This window comes from Typha latifolia, chromosome 10, assembly GCF_019914945.1.
Source record: "Typha latifolia isolate L0001 chromosome 10, TyphaL0001v2, whole genome shotgun sequence".
In the NCBI taxonomy this organism is placed as follows: Eukaryota; Viridiplantae; Streptophyta; class Magnoliopsida; order Poales; family Typhaceae; genus Typha; species Typha latifolia.
In genome coordinates, this window is record NC_133095.1 from 2,822,315 (window position 1) to 2,842,834 (window position 20,520).

Sequence of the window (20,520 nt, forward strand, 5' to 3'; positions counted from 1 at the left end):
AAGCTATCCTATCCTCATAAGAACATATTATATAGCAGTATCTTCCTCTTTCTCTTTCATAAGGAAAGAGCTAGAGAGGAAGGGGTTCACTACTGTTGAAACTTGGAGACACTCGACCTGGCCTTACAACTTAGTGTGCCTCAGTAAATGCCCACGAATCACGAGGTGTCCCTTTCTCTTGTTCACCGTTCGATCCTCATCTAAGAGAGAGTCACGAGGTGTACGGGCCACCTTGCCGTGCGGTGGGCCGACATGGCAGGCTGAGGTGTCGCGTCTGCAACTACATCATGCCATGTGGTAGTTGGCAGATCGTCCGACATGGATATCCAGATCGGACAGCTCGGAATCCACGTGGACGTCAATATTCTATCGCGAAAAATGATGATAATTATTGACGAGTGACAACGACACAGGTTCAACACATAAGATGATAAGAAGGTGATAATTATTATTATTATTATTGCTACTAAACTAGGTAGAGTAATCCCGCCATTTTTTTCCAAAACAAAGATATCCTTGGGTGGCAATCTTGGTTAATAAGAAGAAAAAGGAGAACATTTTCTTCTGGAGTGGAAGTATGTCAGGAGGAAACATATCGTCTCTCTCTCTCTCTCATGGCTCACGTGGGGTCGGTGGTCCCTTGCTCCCACCCTCCAAAAGAGAGAGAAAACCCTACTCGGTTGGTTCGATCGAGAGAGAGGAGAGAGAGAGATTTTTGCCGTCGGAACACTTTGAGTCGGAAATGTGGGAGAGGGAAGCTGCGATGTCGCCGGTGGAGGTGGAGGAGAGAGGAGAAGAGAGGTGGCGGCATGAGTTCGACACCTCGGTGAGCGCCGTGTCGATGGGGTTCGTCGCCACCGCCATCCTCGTCTCCATGTTCCTTCTCATGGCCATCTTCGAGCGCTTCCTCCGCGGCCACAACGCAAGCGGCGGATACCAGACGCATCGAAGATCCGCGGATCCCGAGGCGCAGAGATGGGGTACCGCCGGCAAGATCAACGATCCCCGCTCGCCCGATCAGGTCCACTACTTCTTTCCCAAGTTACCATTTTTTTACCCTGTTCTTGCAACAGGTCTAGCACCAAAGCATTTATTTATGTTGGGGAAGTAGAGAGTAGAGTTGGCCCAACAAATTGCGAAATAGCCCAAATGGGAACTTAGCAAGCATTAGTTAATTAGTAACGAGGTTATAAGTTGTTCTTCACGAATGATGTACCTTCACTTTCCAATTCGCAAAACTTGTATCAACTTTAAAGAAAAGAAATAGGGAAATCTTTCCACTAGAAAAGACAGGCCTTGGTTAAAAATTCAGTAGTAAGAAAGATTAACTTTTCAGAAAAAATCTAAGAAAATCTTTCAATTTCTTTTACTACTATCCTCTGTGCTTTGAAACCTTGAGATTTATCTAAAGTAGGAACAACAATCCTAGTCGCCATCTTAATCAAATCCAATTTTACTCGTTAGGTTTACTTGCTATAACCTGCATGCCGTTTTTGGGCAGTACCCTCAACAACTAAGAAATCCATTCAAAGAACAACTGACCTTTTTCATTCTCGCTGTTTAATGTCGGTAGGGAAGTATTCCCTTATTGTAAACATGCAAGTAAGATTCGATTCAATTAATTGGAATGATCCGCCTCGTAACATGTTAGTTGTTTCAGAATTTGCACAGTATAAGTACCTAGCCTGCTCTTACGCTAGGTGGGCCTTAAACTAGTTAGTGTATGGCACCTATCTGGCAGCATTAATGCTCCTGGACTAGCACGAGCTCGGGGGTGAAGGCAGGACCATAGCTTCTTTAGGATAAACCTCTCTAACTGCTGCTTAATAATCTCTTAACCCTCAGTTAATAGCTACGCTGGTGAAATCGACAGTTCACCTTCAACATCGTATCCTCTCTTCTGAAGAATGGATGCATGAAATAGACTGCGGTCATATGTACAACCAACGTGTCTTACGTCGAACTCTGATGGATTTGCTGTGCTGTGTCCTGTGAGAAGCTAGACATGATTCAGAATGTCTATCTATATTGTTTCTGATGAAGTCGAGGATAACCAAGATTATTTGATTTGATTGTTTCCTCTTTCTGTCTTGCAGATGTCAGTCTATTCAAAAGGGGTCTCAGTGCTCATGCCTGGGCATGACATACCCACCTTCATTGCACATCCTGCCCCAGCTCCCTGCCCACCTGAAAGGATCTCATGGCCTTCTCACCAGCAGAACCATTTCACTGGATCTACATCAGATTCTTAGCTAGCTGGAAAAGGTGATTGATTAACTCCTCACACACTTTGTGTAAAATAAGTGCTTCTGATTAGCTGAATCCTCATCATTCTCATATGTCAGCTTCTACTGCCAAACATCTCAAAGTGGGCTGCTAATTTCAAAGATGACATTAGCAAAATTTGTACAGTTTTAAATCCTTTTCTTCTTTTTTTCATGTTCATGTGCTCTTCCCCCTGTTGCATCTCAAAGTGGTCGTTCTTTTTCTCGAGGACATCCATGATTCTTTTGCTGGCTCTTTCATCTTACATGTCTCGGTACAGATAGGGGCCATGGCCATGCACCATTTTTTTTATTTCCCTTCTGGCCTCCTAAGTAAGATTCCCGGAAGAAATCGATTAGGTTTAGAAATACTTCTTTCTTAGCATTTGGCAAACTCAAGCAAAAATATACAACGTCTGAACAAATGCTGTGAGACTGGTGGTGACCGGTGAGGGTGAGGGCCATGTTTTCGCACAGTGCTGAAGAATTATGTTTTTATTAGCTGGTCTCGTTTCCACAATATAAAGATAAAAAGAAAAATAGCTACTGTGATGCTGAGGCGGCCGCTTTCAATTAACATTTTTGAAATTTTGAGAGTTTTTGTCAGAGTACTTATAACAAAGTTATTTTCACATGGAACATGTACTCGAAAAAAATTGCTAAGATTTTTATAGTATTTTAATTAGAATTGACATGCTAATTCTACGTTCTGCTCGGAGTGAAAAATCTAAATATCATATATAATTTGTGTTAGTATTTGGACACGAGAAAGTCATACGTTCCCAGCTTACTTAGGACATTCTATGCAATACCCAACGTAACCTAAAACTTTTCGCCCGAGGAAGTGTTAAATTTGCACGTGGATGCGACGTGCACCTCAGGATCTGAAGCATTGATGGTTGATGCCTACGGCCTACCTCAATAATAGAGGTCCTTCCAAATCACCGGAAAGTTGCCCGGCTGATCACCGTAGCTAATGGTCGCCTTATATATATATATATATATATATATATATATTCTTAAATATCTTATATGGAAATTGCTATGTGCTATACAAACTATTTAATGATGAGTGTAAAATATAGATTTATTACTCCCTAAGATAAATAAATAGAGCTATTTTATTTTGTATTACTTAACTGCGTTATATTTATAACTAATATGAAACTAATAATAGTTAATAGAATATTTGAAATAATCAAAATAACTCTATTGTTTTTTAGATAATAATCTATTATAGGAGAAGGGTTTTTGTTTAAACAATAACACCCCTCTGTTCTTTTTTTACATTTGATTAGAGATAGTATTAACTTATTTATTTGTTTTAAAATTTTATTTATTTACCCGGAACTACCGGTCTACCGCGTTCAAAGACAAGAAAAGAACAATTTTATTGGAAACACTCGATAGATGCACAGGATAACTCATGCGTCGTTCTATCTAGAAAAATCTCCCAACAAAAGAAATAATCTAATTTCCGATTTCTAAGAATCAAAGGAGAAAAGAAAAAAAAAAAAGGGAAGCGCGATTAACGATTTGGTAGCGGAGAGATTAGGAGGACTAGAGAAAGATGAAGCACTCCAAGGAGACTAACGGATTCTCCAGCGACTCCTTCCCTCCTCTATCTGCGGCGACGCCAACGTCGTCCCGTTTCCCCGCCCGCGCCGCCGGCCTCCGCCGAGGCGATACCCTTCCGTTCGCCTTCGCCGGCTCGTACCTCCTCGACGATCTCTCACCCGGATCTCGTCGGATCCGCGCGGAATGCGTCCGCCCGATCGTCCTCGCTGGCGACGTTGAGAACCTGCCGCTCCGGCAGCCGACGTTGGCGATCTCGACGGAGGCGGATCGCTTCTTCTGGTACTTGAACGGAGATCCCTCCTGTCTGCTACTCCTCCTCGCCTCCACCTTCTCTGCATTCTCATTCTCCGTAGAATTAAGCCTCGCGGTCTCTGAGAGCACCTCCTTAACCGTCTCCTCCGCCTCCGGCGGAGGCGGCGGATCTCTAGAAGAGGCGGCGGCCGGCGTCGCGCCGCCGCCAGAGGTCTCCTTCTTTCCGAAGCAGATGCCCATGCGAGTTCGAGTTTAATTTCTCGTGCTTATTGGAGTTGCAACTAAGTAAAAGCTTTGATCTCTTTCTCAGCTCTTCTTTGTTCCGTTTGGGGAGTAGCCAGTGCGGAAACCGCGTATTTATTAAAGATTGAGAGCAGATGGAGGTCTTATTCACAAATATTTACGAAATAATAACATTTGTTGGGTTTTGACGCAATAAATGCCATTTATTTTTCTTGGCATGGCATTTTTTTGACGGGCTACTTTAGCGGCTGAGACATGTGGTTGGTCGAGTTGGAAAGACGAAAATATCCTTTGGTAATTTGTTTGTTTTTTTAAATTCATAAGAGGCAATGCTAGTTCATTAACATTCATACAAATTTTTGACACAAAATAAAAACGAATTACACACTAATCAGATAATAATTATTATAATAATATAATGGCAGTGACCTTCATATGAGCTGTTTGTTAATAAGTAGATTAATTAATAATCTTAGAGACGAGAATAAATAAATAAATAAAATTTGCTAGTATAGTACAGCTACATTTTTATTTATTTATTACAAGTTAGAAGTAGACGTTAATTAATGCACTCACATGTGCAAACTCGCAATTGGTAGTATGCTCTAATCTAAGCTTATCTGGCAAATCTGATAGCATGTGATATTAACCATAATGTAAAAGTCAAATAGCTCCACCTTGGAAAGAATTGTATATATACTTCTACGAGTTCTAAAATATATTTGTAAGATAAGCCATTGAGACATCATTGGTTAGTGTGGAGCAGATATCGTTTTTTTTTATAGGGAAAGCTCGTAGGCATATTGAAATATTAAATAGTATAAGACGGCATGATACATAATTGAAAGGAAAAAAAAGAATAGGGAGATTGACTTTTTGACGCAAGAAAACTAAGATTCACAACCATGAAAAATTATAGGAGCAAAAAGGTTTAAAAACTAGTATGCGGCTCTATCGTGATTTAATAGTCGAAGAGGAAAACAAACGACATGCAGCCTGAACTAGCCAAGGTGGCAAAAATCTCAAAATACTCTTCCTCATAGCTCGACGACAACTCGAACGGTACCGCGCACCGCCGACGACATCGCCACGACAAGATGAGCGGTAGGCCAGAGAGGAGCCCACCAGACCCACACTCCACCGGCCGGATCCACTGTGGCAGGGGAACAGGCCAAGCAGACACGCGACCAAGATAAGAGAGAGAATAGTCATCAGGACGGTGGAGGGAGGTAGTGGTGGCGGTGCAACTGCGGCAGCAGCGAAGGAAGATGAACGCAGGCAGCGGAAGGGAGGAGTGGTGTAGACAGTGGAGGAAGGGGGTGGGACCGACAGGATGGCGGATGCGACGGAGCCCGACGGAGAGGGAGGAAAGGGCGCGGCGCCGCCACGAAACAGATCAGGTGGAGACCGGCTGAAATCTAAAATAAGATGACGAGAAGAGAATGACGGCGAGGGAGCACAGGCGGATGGGGAGAGAGAGAGAGAGAGAGAGAGAGAGAGAGAGAGAGAGAGAGGAGGAAAGCTCCAAGGAGAGGGAAAGAACCCCTTCCCTCCACCACCTGGCCACTTGGCTAGGGCGGAGGAGGGGGGGCGGCAACTCGCCAGCGGCGATGAGGAAAACCCTTGAGGCGATGGGGAAGGAACCGAAACTCTGCTGTGGCCGGCGGCGGAAAGCTCTCCGACACCCAAAAGTAGTATCATTTGTTTATTGTGTAGTATAGATGGTGGTTATACGCTAAAATGCGACGATATTTGTTATATTAACAGTTTTACCCCTTTTAAAATAAGGTAATCTTATTCGGCAGCAATATTTGGGTAAATTATGAGAACTAGAATCAACAAAAAAAAATCGAGACCAGGATAGAGTCGACAGAGTAAACATACTATATATAAGGCTAAAACGATATGGTAGTTATTCATATCCTTGCGTGAATTACCATTCCTTCTCCGGCGAGTTCAGGGCAATCTTGACGACCGGGAGATAAGAGAAGAAGCCACATTTGTTTTCTCTTGAAATAAAGATCACCAGGGGATAGATAGCGAACGAGATCGATCCCTTGGAGTAATGGTGGAATTTAGATAGATAGATAGAGAGAGAGAGAGATCATGGCGGGGCGTTACGATAGCAACCCCTTCGATGAGGACGACGTCAATCCCTTTGCGGTCAGTCCTGGATCCATTTCCGCTGAAAAATATCTAATTAAAATCCATCCAATGGTTTTTCTTCTTTCTAGCGGATAATTTGATTCTTTATCGATCCTATGAAGAAAGAACAATGTAGATCGCTAGTGTTTGTTGGATCTGCATCCTGGGGTTCTTTTTCTTGTTCCCTCGATCGCAATGCGCTTGGAATTTGTTCGATTAGAAGATACCGTTGAGCTATGCACGGTTGATGTCAGAATCTTGATTATTGTTTCCTTTTAAACTAGAAATTTGGCCACCTGAAAGGTTGAAGAACGATATAATCCATAAGATGTTTTTTTTTTCTAGAACATTATTATTTCTGGTTGTCACTGCCACCATGATTTTGGGATTTGAAATGTGGATTGAATGATCCTTTGGAGCGTTCTCGGCTTCCTAATGACAAGATTATGAAAAGCCATTTGTCGCTTCGGTAGAAGTGCACACAATAGAATTTTGTAGAACGAATGAGATTACTGCTTGTTTTTGTATCATTAGAAGTTGCCATTTTTCTTTAAATTGTGTAGCTCTGTTGTTTCTGGTGCATAAATAATTGATTTGGAGATCCTGTGCTGTTTCTGTGTCAGCATGCAACAGGGCACTCTAATTATGGGGGAGGTCCGTTCTATACTACGGTATGTTAATTCAAACAATTTAGCAGAAATTAAGTGTTTCGCCATCCTATATTTTGAACAAAAATTGCGAAACCTGGCTGTTTTTAGGCCTAGATATTGTTGTTATTCTGGTCCTGTATATCTTTCTTTTTTCGCTGATGGATCGAGAACATGTTATAACATCCAGCACCCAGGAAGTGTTCCTCCTGCTTCAAATTCTTGGCTTTCACCTCTTCCTCCTGAACCTGCTGATTTCTATAATGATTATGGTGCCACAATTGATATTCCTCTTGATAAGGCAAAGGTGGGTGGAAGTTCATCAAAGATTTTTTTACTAAAGTTGCAAATGGTACTAGTTTATGAGTAGCAAAAGCTTGTTTTGTCCATTTGTGTTCCTGTAAAGTGCGTCAGATGCAAAGTTTTTAAGCTACTTGCAGGGTGGTGAGACACCATTTATTACTGTTCTTGTACTGTTTGTACTTTTTACATGATGATGGAGCATCCATGTCTGGAATCTGGACATTTTTTTATAATTATAACTCTTATGTACTTTCGTAGTTTTATTATTCCTTCTATGTGATCTTTTTTTTTTTTCTTTCTGTAGGACCTGAAGAAAAAGGAGAAGGAACTCCAAGTAAAGGAGGCTGAATTAATTAAGAGGGAAAAGGTATGTTCCAATTGAAGCTTTCATGTATTTCTCTTATAAGGATTGCCATCCCCTTGGCATATGTCGTGCCGATGCGGCACATATATTGCCGAGATGGTACACCACCACCTAGGAGGTCTCCTAAGGCATCCAATTCCATGCCACATGCCAACCTACTGTTGGAATGACATGTTGTCGACTGGCTCAGTAATCCTTGGTTTCACTGAAACTAGTTGCAGTAGTTGTATGTTACATTGGCATTTATCAGTCAATGGCACTGTACATTAACAATTCTGCCCGTGCCACTTAGGAATTGAAACGGAGGGAAGACGCTGCAAATAGAGGTACGGTTCTACTGTTCACTCTAGCAGTAATGTCTTTCTTTCTTTCTATTATTGTATTTATGGTGTATTGGAGGTAATATCGGTTCTGAAAGGATGGATGATATGGAAAGTTTTGTTTGATGGTGTGAAGATTTTTGTCTCGTTTAGTGTTGTGAGAAGGAAATCATCAGGAACATCACAGCCTTTAGATAGAATAGGAAATGCTTTCCCTACATATTGCATTTATGGTATTCTTTTAGTCAAATTGATGACTTGGATTAAGGAATTACCATCTTTTCACAGTCTTCACTTTTAGTATTTATTTTATTGTTTCCGTAGTTGTTGGTAAATATGTTGTTTGAACTTTTATGAAGCTAAGTTGATAGGTTTTCATATTCTCCAAATTTATGTTGTCGTCTTTGCTTGTGCAGCCGGCATCATTATAGAGGAGAAAAATTGGCCACCTTTTTTCCCCATTATTCATCATGATATTGAAAGTGAGATTCCGATCCACTTGCAAAGATTGCAGTACATTGCCTTTGCGTCATTTTTAGGTATGTTTCACTTTCTTTAAAGCTAAAATTTCAGGTTGTGCGACACTTTCTTATCTAAGCTAAAACCAATCATCTACCACATGTAGCCCTAACTTTAGAGGCAAAACAGTGAAAATTTTAAGAAAAACGTATCTTCCTTCGATCTAATTAGGTGTTCTTAGAATTACTTAATTTAACCTTTGTTAGCTTGAATTGCTATTATGGCCGTTTTAACTTAGCGGAGGCATTAACAAAAGGGATCACTGATATAAAAGGAGAAATTCACAGCCACAATTGTACCTATGGAATGAAATCAAAACTGGATCTCATGAAAAATTTGTGGAGTAATCTTTATATTAGAATTTGGTTTCGACAATAAGCACTGGGGGATGCATATGGACTTCATATTAAATATTTGGGTGTCTTCCAGGATTGGTTGCGTGCCTCTTTTGGAATATCATAGCAGTTACAGTGGCTTGGATTGAAGGGGGAGGTAAGCATGAAGAGTTAACTGATGACATATGTTTGAACAACTGAGCTTCTGTACATATTGAACAGCTTCCTATCAGATTAAGCTGATAATAGCTTTTTCCTGATATGCAGGCGTAAAGATCTGGTTCCTTGCTATACTCTACTTCATCTCTGGTAGCCCTTGTGCTTATGTTTTCTGGTATCAGCCTCTTTACCGTGCCATGAGGTACTACACTTCTGAATACTAGTTTTGTGGTTTCTGACCTTATACTCAAATTGCTCGAACTCTTTGAACTGGCGAGTATATTCTTTCATTTACAATCATCTTCAGGACTGAAAGTGCTTTAAAGTTTGGATGGTTCTTTCTGTTTTACTCTGTAAGTCCGAAAATTTTCCATTTTCTCTCATTGTTATATTTGCTCTCCATTGAAGACATTACACATCTGATATATTGCTTCTTAAACAGCTTCATATTTGTTTCTGTGTCTATTCAGCTGTGGCTCCTCCAATTATTTTTGAGGGAAAATCATTGACGTAAGTTCCTTCAACGTGTAATAGTGTGTAAGAGAAGTAACATGATAATTTCTTGAAGTCGTACCGATGTTGTGTCCAATTTATTTCCTGAATGGGTCAATATCATCTAGTGCCTGAAAAATAAAATTTTCTTTGTCAGAATGATGAGTGCCTTTTCTTCTCAAATGAAGAATGCAGATGTTTCTAAGTTATGCCTGGTTTATCATATAGGAGCTTAATTAGTTAGTATGCATGCAATGGAAGTTTTTGAAAGCTCCTGAATTGTAGTGTTAGTTTACGTACACCTTGTGCTTGATGGGCTTTAGACCTGCGCCCCAGAATTTGGACTTCTGTTATTATGTCTAAGTGGAGATTTATAGTTGGTCCTCCTAGCTTCGCTCAGGAAGCAAGATTGAGGAAGGCAAAATGCTTAACCAAGGAAGAATTCCCATGCTTTTATGCCCTATCTCATAGACAGAAATGAAAGCCCACTGATTAATTATGAGCAATATGATTGTGTAGACAATGACCTTCATTAGTTGTATATTCTTGAAAGGACGTTTTGCTTCCCAGTATAGAAGTTTCTCATTTCTTGCTAACTCACATTTTCCTTTTCTCTGGCCTTGCAGAGGATTTTTCCCAGCAATCGATGTCATAAGCAATAGTGTTTTAGCTGGGGTAAGCTTAGGTTACATGCAATATGTTTGAAGTTATTTAGATGTGCCTGATGTATATGTATATGTATACACTTTGTGTAGGCGAATGCATTTTTCTTTTACTAAAATAATGAACAAGAAAAGGTTTTTAGAATCTTCTATTAGCCTTCTTAGGCATGGAAAAAAAAAATTCCCGTGGTTTTATGACTGCACTATATATTAAAAGGTCAGCTAAAAAGAGCATTATATTGTACGTCATATGCAGCATGAGCAAACATCCTCCAGATAATATTCTGTTTCTGAAGCATGATATCCTGTATAACATGATAGGCAATCCAAAAAACATGTAACAGATAGATAAGGCTTCCTTGAATATTGATTCCCTTGCAGTTATCTGAATGACTTGGGCTTTTTTTATCCTTTGTTCAGGGACTAGCTAGGAGATCATAATTTCTTACTTAGGCTTCCACAAAAGGAATGCTTTTCCCCCTGTGGATTTGTATACTTGGTTATTTCATAGCTTTTTCCTAATTCAATGTAACCATACTTGCAGGTATTTTACTTCATTGGCTTCGGATTGTTCTGCCTCGAATCACTACTCAGCATCTGGATCATTCAGGTAAATTTTATTCTTGTTTATGAGAGGATATTTTGTGAATGAATTTCTCGCAATCAACTTTAGTGCTGATTATTGTTTGGAAAAAAAATCTACCTGCAGCATATCTATTCTTTCGCTTAAAATTCAAACTATACTTTAGTATCGAGTGAAAACACTAATCTCCTTGGATATCGTACAGCAACTTGTTCTTCCATATGGCTCAATTGAGTTAGTTGGAGGAGCCTTTAAAAGTAATGATATTCTGAACCTATCCTTATTGTGATTTTCTGCCGCTATATCTGCAGCAAGTATATATGTACTTCCGAGGAAGCGGAAAAGCCGTGAAAATGAAGCAGGAAGCTGCAGTTGGTGCTCTGAGGGCAGCATTTTGATACATACACCCAACATTCCAGGATAACTGTTAAAAAGAAAGATCATATTGCATTCAGTGAAGGCTCTCCTAGTGAACCTTTGATCTTAACCAGGAAATTGGATACATATTCTTTTGCCACTTATTAAGACACTGGAAAGTTTGTACAGCTTCTTCGAAGAATTACTTCATGTGTTTTATACTAGCTTTATTCTTTTGTGGAGCTCCACTCAGAGGAAGCAATAGATTTTTCCATTGACTCAATTGTAATCGTCCATCCATAAGCAAGTCTTGCTGAAATTATTTTTTGACATGATGTTGATCTTTCTTGAGAATAATCTCATTGTTCATTATTATGCCACAAATATCCTTGAATGTTAGCTCAACTAGATTTATTATTTCAGGAGATTGATCCTTGAATGCTGCAAGGATTCCTAAAAACACTCTAACGAATATTTACTATCTTATATTATAATAACATACATTTACTCTTTCCATGTACAAGATCCAACATCAGGTCAAAGTAACCTGTAGCATTATTATTTATATGAAAATATTTTATCAGGACACGATTTCCTTTCCAATTGTCATATTCTTAATATCAGAATGCAACTATCATGAGGACTACTATTGGCGTCCAACAAATCAAGTGGGAGTATTTTTGTCATATTGAAAGAGTTGCTCTGTAGTCTGTACACAGACATTCTTCAATTTGATAGAAATAATTAAATCAGAATAGAAAAACTCACTTCCTTCTAAATTTTGTACACAGAGCGAGCTCTCATGGTTGTTACTCCCATTTTTAAATTCCAAACACCTCTTACCCTGTTAAATATATGTTACTTTATTTTTTATCAAAGCCTCTTTTTTTTTGTGGTCTAAGATTCAAATCTCATCTAGCTTCATTCAATTATTATTATTTATTTATTATTCTCGTGCAATGTAAAAGTCGCACTCAGTTTTTTAGATCAATTAATTATTTACCAACACCGTCAATATACCATTTTAAAGTATACAATTAACTTTCAAAGAAGCACCTAATAGTTACAACTCAGTCAAAAGTATACAGTGACATGATACTAAATAAATTTCAGGGGTCAAAGTTATTTTGTTCCAATGTAGGTGAGTAAAATATATTTAAGCTTAAGTTTCTTTTTTTTTTTACTTCAGAATCCAGATTAAATTAGTGAAATGAGCCTGTGGATCTACTTGTTTCCCTTCTGTTTTGTGTTCCAACTTTGCCTATGAAGGGGAACAATTATGAAGTTTCTAGGGGTATAATTGCAAAAGGAACCCAGAACCCATATGATCTCCGGTATATTCGCAAGTGGTGATTACTAGCTGCTCTCATGTCTCTATTTGAGAGAGAAAAAAAGAAAATCTTATTAGCAAAATGGTGCTTTTTCCTGGACTTACATATTGGGCTTCTCCAAAACACACCATTCCACCATGAGGAGTTTTAGACACTAAACATGGTGCTCTTGAATTGTTATAGCCTCCATTTTACTGCAAATCCACCACCAGCAGTAATTAGCAATACAAAACCCATCAAAGCAACAGCTGCTGTAGATATTAGTGGAGATCTCAAAGTGGTATCTGCTAATCAAAGCCTCAGAAATGCAATTGCCATAAAGCCTTCTTCTTATGGGCCATTCCTACAGGCATGTGCGAAGGAGAAGTTCTTAGAAGGTGGTCTTCAAGTCCATGCTCACATAGTTAAGAGGGGTTTCCAATCTGACCAGTTTTTGCTGACCAATCTGCTGAATTTGTATATGAGATGTGGGAGCTTGGAGTCTGCCTGCAAGGTGTTTGATATAGGTCCAACTAGAACCAACCTTGTCTCTTGGAATTCCATCATCACTATGTACTGCCAATATGGTCTCGTAGATGAAGCCTTGTTAAAATTCCTTGAGTTGCAGCAGTATGGCTTTCTACCAGACCAGTTCACATTCTCTGTTGCAATTCGAGCAGTTGAATGCCGAAAGGAGCTCTTTCTAGGAAGTCAGCTGCATTCTCTTTCGATTAAGTTGGGGTACCAAGAAGAAGAATTTGTGGGCAATTCCCTGATTCAAATGTATGATGCTTGTGGGAGAATTAATGACTCAATTTGTGTTTTTGAGAAGATATCCAAGACTAGGAGCCCTGTCACTTGGAATCTGATGATCACACGGCTAGTGGAAAGGGAGCTCCATGGTTATGCTCTTCAACTTTATGAACAGATGCTCGGTTTTGAAGTTGGACCAACAGCCCCAACATTCAGCATCCTTCTGAAGTCCTCCACAAATACCGAATCTATTTCTTTGGGAAGGCAAATTCACAGCCAAGTTATCATTCATGGATTCTCAACCAACATGATTTTGGAGACTGCTCTTGTGGACATGTATGTGAAATGTGGTGAACTGGAAAAGGGAAGGCTAGTCTTTGACAGAATGAATCAGCGAAGTGTTATCACTTGGAATTCTATAATTAGAGGCTACTGTCAAATGGGTTGCAGAGAGGAATCTTGGAAACTGTATCGAGCAATGAGAAGAGAAGAAATTGCTCCTGACAAGTATACTTTTCCTGCATTACTGTCTGGAATTAACAGAGAAGACTATTCTTCTGAAGAACTTAAAATCATTCATGCACATATCATAAGAACTGGATTGGAGACAGATCCGTTTGTTGGAGTTTCCCTGATCACCATGTACTCAGCAAAAGAAAAATTTGCAGATGCAAAATTAGTATTTCATGACGCAGATCATAGAGATATTGCTATGTGGTCTTCAATGATCTCAGCATGCGCAAATTGTGACGTAGGAGAGGAGGCACTTCAACTGTTCATTGATATGCTTCACTTGGATGTTGAACCAAACAAATTTATCTACTCAAACCTATTTGTGGTTTGTGGTGACCTGTGCATGCTGGACATAGGCAGACAGATTCATGCGCACAGCTTCAAAAGCAACACAGCTTCTGATGCTGCAATGAAGAATTCCCTCTTAACAATGTACTCAAACTGTGGATGCATTGAAGAAGCATGGAGTGTCTTCAATTCAACAGAAGACTTGAATGTGATCTCCTTTAATTCAATGATTGCTGCTCTTGCTCAGCATGGATCTGCACAAAAGGCTGTGGAGCTCTTCAGACATATGAAGCATATTGGTCTGAGCCCTGATGGAATCACTCTAGTAAATGTCCTTTCGGCTTTTAACCATGCTGGTCTTGTTCATGAAGGTCTAGAGTTATTCAACTCTATGGAAGAGAATGAAGGAATAGAGCCTGTATATCAACATTATGCTTGCATTGTGGACATGTTAGCCCGATCAGGGGAGATTAACAAAGCAATTACAATTATCAGCAATATGCCTTTTAAACCAGACAGCTCCCTTTGGAGAATTCTGCTTGGAGCTTGCAGTAAACACCGAGACATCGACACTGGAAGGCAGATAGCAGAAATGCTACTAGAAATGGAGCCTCGTGAATCTACAAATTATATCCTATATGCTAATATCTATGCTAGACTGGGGAGATGGGTAGAAGCTGAGAAGGTCAGGGGCCTGATGGAAGAGAGAGGCATAGAGAAAGAAATTGCTATTAGTTGGATTGAGGTAAATAGAACTAGACACACATTTGGAGTTGAAGACCATTCACATCCTCTATCAGAAGATATATACAAGAACCTTAGGAAGCTGATCAGGGAGATAAAAGTTGTAGGTTATGTTCCTGATGTAAGTTTCACTACTCACAACATGGAAGAAGAGAGAGAGGAGTCATTGTACTATCACTGTGAGAAGTTAGCATTTGCTTTTGGGGACCTTGCCACTGCTCCAGGGATCACTCTTCGTGTCATGAAGAACCTTCGTGTCTGCGGTGATTGTCATTGCGCGTACAAGCACTTCTCTCTGATCACTGGCAGAGAAATTATATTGAGAGACAGGCACAGGTTTCATCACTTCATAGATGGGGTGTGCTCTTGTGGAGATTACTGGTGACAAAGCTATTGGAAGTTGATATTTGATTCAGGGCCAATAACTGACAGATAATTCTGAAGTTACAGAGTCCGTCACTACTCATTTAATAGATTTTATCAGCTTAAAGTATTTTATTTCTACTAGATATGCTTCATTGAGGAATGCTGCTTGAGAAAAAGAAACATAGAAGGTGATACTGGATATGTTGCACCAAAGACTAGTTTGCTGCTGCATCACAGCTTATGACTTGGAACTGGTGGATGTAAATAGTGACATAAAGCTCACATAAGGTAACAAGGTTTGAGAGACTAGTTTTACATTTCAATTTGCATGACTTTGTCAATGCTTATGAACAGAAGGTACTTAGTCAAATTTAGACCATACAATTAAACAACAGCAGATCTAACCATCAGCCAGAAGAAACAAGCTTCGTGTATCTCTCCAACATCATATCTTGTGAGATATCTGTGAAGTAGCCCTTCTCCACTTCAAGACCTTCCTCAGCTGCAATGAGCTCTACCTGACTCTGAAGCCGGTCGGCGCCGACCGTGCTCGGGTCCAGCAGCATGCATGTTATCTCAGTCGAGTCGTCTCCGTGAACAAGCGCAAGTGTCTGGACAGTCGGGAGGCCACCGCCCCGGGCGCTGACCATCCGTGCGATCCTCCTCACCGTCGGGACGTCGGTCGACATGACTGGCACGTTGTAGGTGTCGACCCACGGGCTGGCACCGATCACGGTGATGCCTCTGGCCCGCGTTACATAGGCTGGTCCCACATCGGGCCTCTCAGGCAGGATCTCCGGGAAGTCCCATCCGGCCCACTGGTTGCCCATATGGTTGGGCCTGTAGTAACCCAGCTCACGGCGGATTTCGTCCAGTGCCTTGCCATTTGGATGGGCTGCCTCGTATAGGAACACCGGGACTGCACCATTAAAAGTTGCTCAACTAATGCATAATAGTCATCGGCAACATTCTCACAAAAAAAACCCTAAACCTTCGATGAGAAGAGCTGACCTTGTAGCCCATTGCCGATATCTGAAGCAACCAACTTAGCCAACTGGGCGGCGTCCTCCAGCGTGGCATGAGCCAAGGGGTGGAAGCCGATGTGGTCGACGACGCCGATCCTAGGGTGCGCGCCGGAGTGCGTCTCGAGGTTGATGGCTGCGAACGCGGCCTCGACCATCGACAGCAGTGTCTGCCTCATTGGGCTGTATGTAATGCCAGCGGAGACATCATGCACGACGTAGGAGACGAGCGTGTACCTGACTCGGTTATAGGCCCGGTCCTGAAACTTGTTCACGATCACAGCTTCTGGGTCTATTCTGGAAGCTCGTTCTATGGCTTCAAGGGCTGATGTGTTGCGAGATTCCGAGATGTAGAGCTTGCAGCATATGATCTTAGAGTCCTTCATGATCTTCTTGGCCTTCTCAAGGGCAAATAGAGATGTGTGACTCAATTTGGGAATGTGAATTACCAAGTATAAGAACTAGCAGGCTAGTTATATTATTTTCATTTAATCTGTTGGAGAATGGGGCCATAATATAATCATCTTGTGATAATCTTGTCAAAGCAACAAAGTAAGACATCAATATATATATTCAGTAGGATTAATTTTGGAGGTGACACATAATATATGTCAAATGCTATTGTACCAAATACCATTTAGAGATTAATGATAAGAAATATGAGATCGAGAAAACACTACACTCATTTGAGCATGGAGTTATCCAATTCAAATGAGATGTGTAACTGATTGTTAGATAATTAATTTAATCAAAAAAATTATACTGTTAGGTAACGGACCATCGTACCCTAACATTAGGAATTAGAGAATAAGAACGAGCTAACGAGGTTTGAACTTTGAACTAATAATGGGAATAAATCAAGAAACCTTCGGCTGGATAAAGCAATAGATTAGTCCAAAGAAATCACCATTCTTCCTTTGTTTCTTTTCAAAGAGAAGAACTTGATGGCTTTAAGATGGAAAATGGAGGAGCTCTCATACCTTAGTTTCTCTGCTGGACTCCATTCTTCTTTCCTCCTCTTTCTCCTCTTCTCTCTTTCTTCCTCTTCTTCTTTGATGAAATGGTCATAGAGCTGTGATTGCTGAACTTATATAGAGCTTTATGTCTCTGATCTTTATCCTCCAATCCATAGGACAAGGACCCACAAAGCCACAGATTGTGTGTGTGTGTGTGTTTGTGTGGGAAATCTCATTCATCAACCTTGTCTATGATGACTGTTTCGAGCTAAAAGATAAGAAAATTTGGGCAAAATAACCACATCCTTTCCGCTTCAGAGGATCAGAGCACACAGTTTTCAAGATACCATGTTTGTCTACTTCAAGAGGAAAACTTGATGTCTTTTTCTTTTAATTATTAACGGGCATGAAGGCTAGGTTTATGACCCAAGATCAATCTCATGTCCTCCTTAGTTACGGGTAAGAGTACTTATCAACTCTATTATAGTTAATTGGTGAAAGGACACTCAGATGTCAGTTAAAAAAACTCTACTGCCAAATAATTAGAAATGCAACTTGTTAGCATTGTAAATTTTAGGGATTTTCTTTTCTCATTTTACATCCTATATTATATGTTTATTGTGTTTTTGCTGGACAGTGCAATAAACTTCCTCAAATAATTATGTTACATAATACACTCAGTGGAATCGTCCTCTTCACAAAGAAATTCTTATCATGTCTAAATTAGTTGGCATCCACCCAAATAGTTTTGGGGTTATCTTTTATTACGGTTTACATCATAAAACTTCCTTATGTCCTAAATTCATGACACGTTGGCTGTAGAAAGGAACGCTCTTAAAAGCCTTTATTAATTATTTCGATTTGGACCTCGTGGTAGCGATTAATTTGATCGCAGTGGGTTGTGGACATGTATTAGTAATTAATGACTAATGAGGGAGTTAAATATTAATGAGGCATGACTCATGCGACCCCACACAGCTGGACTGAAGTTGAGGGTTAGGTGAGCCCGTGAGTGAGAGGGAAAACGTCTTATCCTAAACGTGGTCCGTGGAACATTGTACGAACTGGATGCATACATATATATCTATGCGGAGCCCATGAGCCACCGTTGGAGAGTCCCCCAAACTTGTATTGGTGTTTGGCGTTTTGTTTGCTGATCAAACGTGACGGTCGTAGGAAATGGATTATATGCGCCCCAGGATGAGATGACGACGAATACACGCGGCGAAAGAGTTAAATATACAATAGGAAATTTATAAAAAACACCGTAAATTTTCTTTTTATTGGCATTAACGCCCTAAACATGGATATTTAACATTTGGCCTTTGATTTTGCTTTTAATACTCGAAAAATACCCTGCCATTAGTTAGGTATTGGAGTAAAAATGGGACAGATTAACTCCTACTCGATTGGCTATTCCAAGTTGGATAAAAAATTTCTACTAAATTAAATATAAGTGGGTTTTATCGAATATCCATTTATTCATATATTTTTAAAATAATTTATAGCTTTTAATTTTCTTACATAGATAATGAATACTTATATTACTACTAATAATATGTTCTATATTGTCTGTAGAGATTAATTTTACTAACTTTATATGTATTTAATATGCTAGAATTTTTTTATATTTGATATTCAATCATCTATTCAAAAAATTTCTGTCGTTTAATATTTAATTATCTATTCAAAAATTATCTAATCTAATATGAATATTATACGTATCTTATTAAGTAGGATGTCGTTTTTAATTTTGCTATCCATCCATGACAAAAAAAATTATATAAATTAGAAACTTGAGTTAAACAATACTAGATCCGTTTTCACTTCAAGTTGTTAAGTTATTAAAGTTCACTTAGGATGCCTTCGAAGAATTAAAAATAAGATAAGAGTCAGAATGACAAATATCCAAATGACAAAGTGCAAATGATAATAAAACCAAAATATAGGGTGGTTTTGATAAAATTCCCTATATTTTAACCCCCATACCCAGTAAACTTTATCTTTCTACTCTTATGCCTTCGTCTAATATTAATTAATTATGAATATAAAATTATTCATCCAAAATACCAAAATTTAGGTGTTTACTTCTTGTTACACAATACTTTTATTTTGTTTTTTTAAAGAGTAAATTTTTGTTTTAAGTTGGTAATGAGTGCAAATGTCTCCATAGAGACAAAAAAAATTCACAAAGAAATTCCTCATCCTAAGTACACCCGAAGCCTAAGGCTTTTTTTTTTTTTTTTTGCCGGCCAATCTGCAGCAAGATTAGCTCTGAAAGATATGTAAGTAACTTTGTAATTTTTAAAATTACTAGTTAGATTTTTAATGTCATCAATGATAGAGCTAAGAGACCATAGAGGTAGTTTATCATTTTTCAGAATGCCGATTAGAATCTTTGAGTTAGACTCGAGCCAGACTTTAAAGTATCCTATTTGTACTATACACAGTAGAGCTTCTTTCATTGCGGTGGCTTCGACAATTAGCGTCGATTTATAGGGCCCATATCTGCATCTTGCAAGGATAGGCTTGCCGTTAGCCTATCGAAATATGAATCCAGCTCCACCCACTTCTATTCTGTTCGTAAAAAAAACCATCACCGTTAGCTTTGACCCATCCGGGTGGTGGAGGGTCCCACTTTTATTTTGTTTTACTAAGTCATCTAAACTCATCTTTTGAACACATATTTGTTTAATAGAAGCACGATTATTTTAGTCTTTTTATCAATTCTATTAATATTATTTATACTTATAATTTAGTTTAAAATGCAGTGAGACACAGTAATAAAAAATAAAGTTTACAAGGGTAAAATAAATTTGATATAAAATGTATATAATCCAATAGGAAAAAATAGACAAAAAGCCAATTCACAAGAAGTCTTTTTCCGCTTCTCTATGTTTTTCTAACCAAAATTTATTTTTTTAGAAATATAATTTTTTTTATATAAGTTGGACAACACTGCACACAAATGCTAATTTTCTAAATTACACAGTAAGGGCTTCCCTCTTATTTGAAGGCCCAGCCCAAATGGCCGCAAAATTAGCATTTTTTTTATTTTCCTTTCTCTCTTAAAGCCTTAGCTTACGGGTTCAACTTCGCAACTAAACTTGAGTTTAATAAAGGAGCGAGCGGGTGGGTAATAACGGGCTAGAATGTTAAATATCATCGGACAATATGGCAAACTAATGAGCTAATTATATCGGCTTGGCTCGATATAAAGAAAATTAAGTCCGCTAGATAGGGCTAAAAAAATTTAGAACAAACCGATAATAAGAATTAGAAGAATTAAGGATGAAAAGAGGAGATAAGGGTTAAAGTGCTTTATTATGTACTTGATTTTACTAA

At 39.2% G+C, this 20,520-nt stretch overlaps 5 protein-coding genes across 5 annotated transcripts; 3 read left to right on the forward strand and 2 right to left on the reverse strand.

Annotated features, from left to right (window-relative positions):
* Positions 1-624: 624 nt before the first annotated feature.
* On the forward strand, positions 625-2,496 carry LOC140796564 (uncharacterized). The gene is made up of 3 exons (XM_073149613.1): positions 625-1,021; positions 2,097-2,265; positions 2,346-2,496. Exons 1-2 carry the CDS (start codon positions 743-745, stop codon positions 2,250-2,252), a joined length of 435 nt encoding a protein of 144 aa, XP_073005714.1. The 5' UTR covers positions 625-742; the 3' UTR covers positions 2,253-2,265; positions 2,346-2,496.
* A 1,140-nt stretch (positions 2,497-3,636) lies between these two features.
* Positions 3,637-5,311, reverse strand: LOC140796064 (uncharacterized). Its single transcript, XM_073148918.1, has one exon. The coding sequence runs from the start codon at positions 4,332-4,334 to the stop codon at positions 3,825-3,827; it is 510 nt and encodes a 169-aa protein (XP_073005019.1). The 5' UTR covers positions 4,335-5,311; the 3' UTR covers positions 3,637-3,824.
* A 1,023-nt stretch (positions 5,312-6,334) lies between these two features.
* On the forward strand, positions 6,335-11,607 carry LOC140796065 (secretory carrier-associated membrane protein 2-like). Its single transcript, XM_073148919.1, has 12 exons — positions 6,335-6,500; positions 7,320-7,436; positions 7,737-7,799; positions 8,089-8,122; positions 8,533-8,655; positions 9,065-9,127; positions 9,238-9,331; positions 9,437-9,482; positions 9,572-9,639; positions 10,248-10,296; positions 10,828-10,893; positions 11,178-11,607. The coding sequence occupies exons 1-12, from the start codon at positions 6,444-6,446 to the stop codon at positions 11,262-11,264; spliced, it is 867 nt and encodes a 288-aa protein (XP_073005020.1). The 5' UTR covers positions 6,335-6,443; the 3' UTR covers positions 11,265-11,607.
* A 1,107-nt stretch (positions 11,608-12,714) lies between these two features.
* Positions 12,715-15,216, forward strand: LOC140796447 (putative pentatricopeptide repeat-containing protein At5g52630). Its single transcript, XM_073149484.1, has one exon. It carries the CDS (start codon positions 12,715-12,717, stop codon positions 15,214-15,216), a length of 2,502 nt encoding a protein of 833 aa, XP_073005585.1.
* A 236-nt stretch (positions 15,217-15,452) lies between these two features.
* On the reverse strand, positions 15,453-17,708 carry LOC140796298 (formiminotransferase cyclodeaminase-like protein). The gene is made up of 3 exons (XM_073149266.1): positions 17,200-17,708; positions 16,209-16,617; positions 15,453-16,116 (listed from the first exon to the last, which is right to left on the reverse strand). Exons 1-3 carry the CDS (start codon positions 17,221-17,223, stop codon positions 15,605-15,607), a joined length of 945 nt encoding a protein of 314 aa, XP_073005367.1. The 5' UTR covers positions 17,224-17,708; the 3' UTR covers positions 15,453-15,604.
* Positions 17,709-20,520: the final 2,812 nt, after the last annotated feature.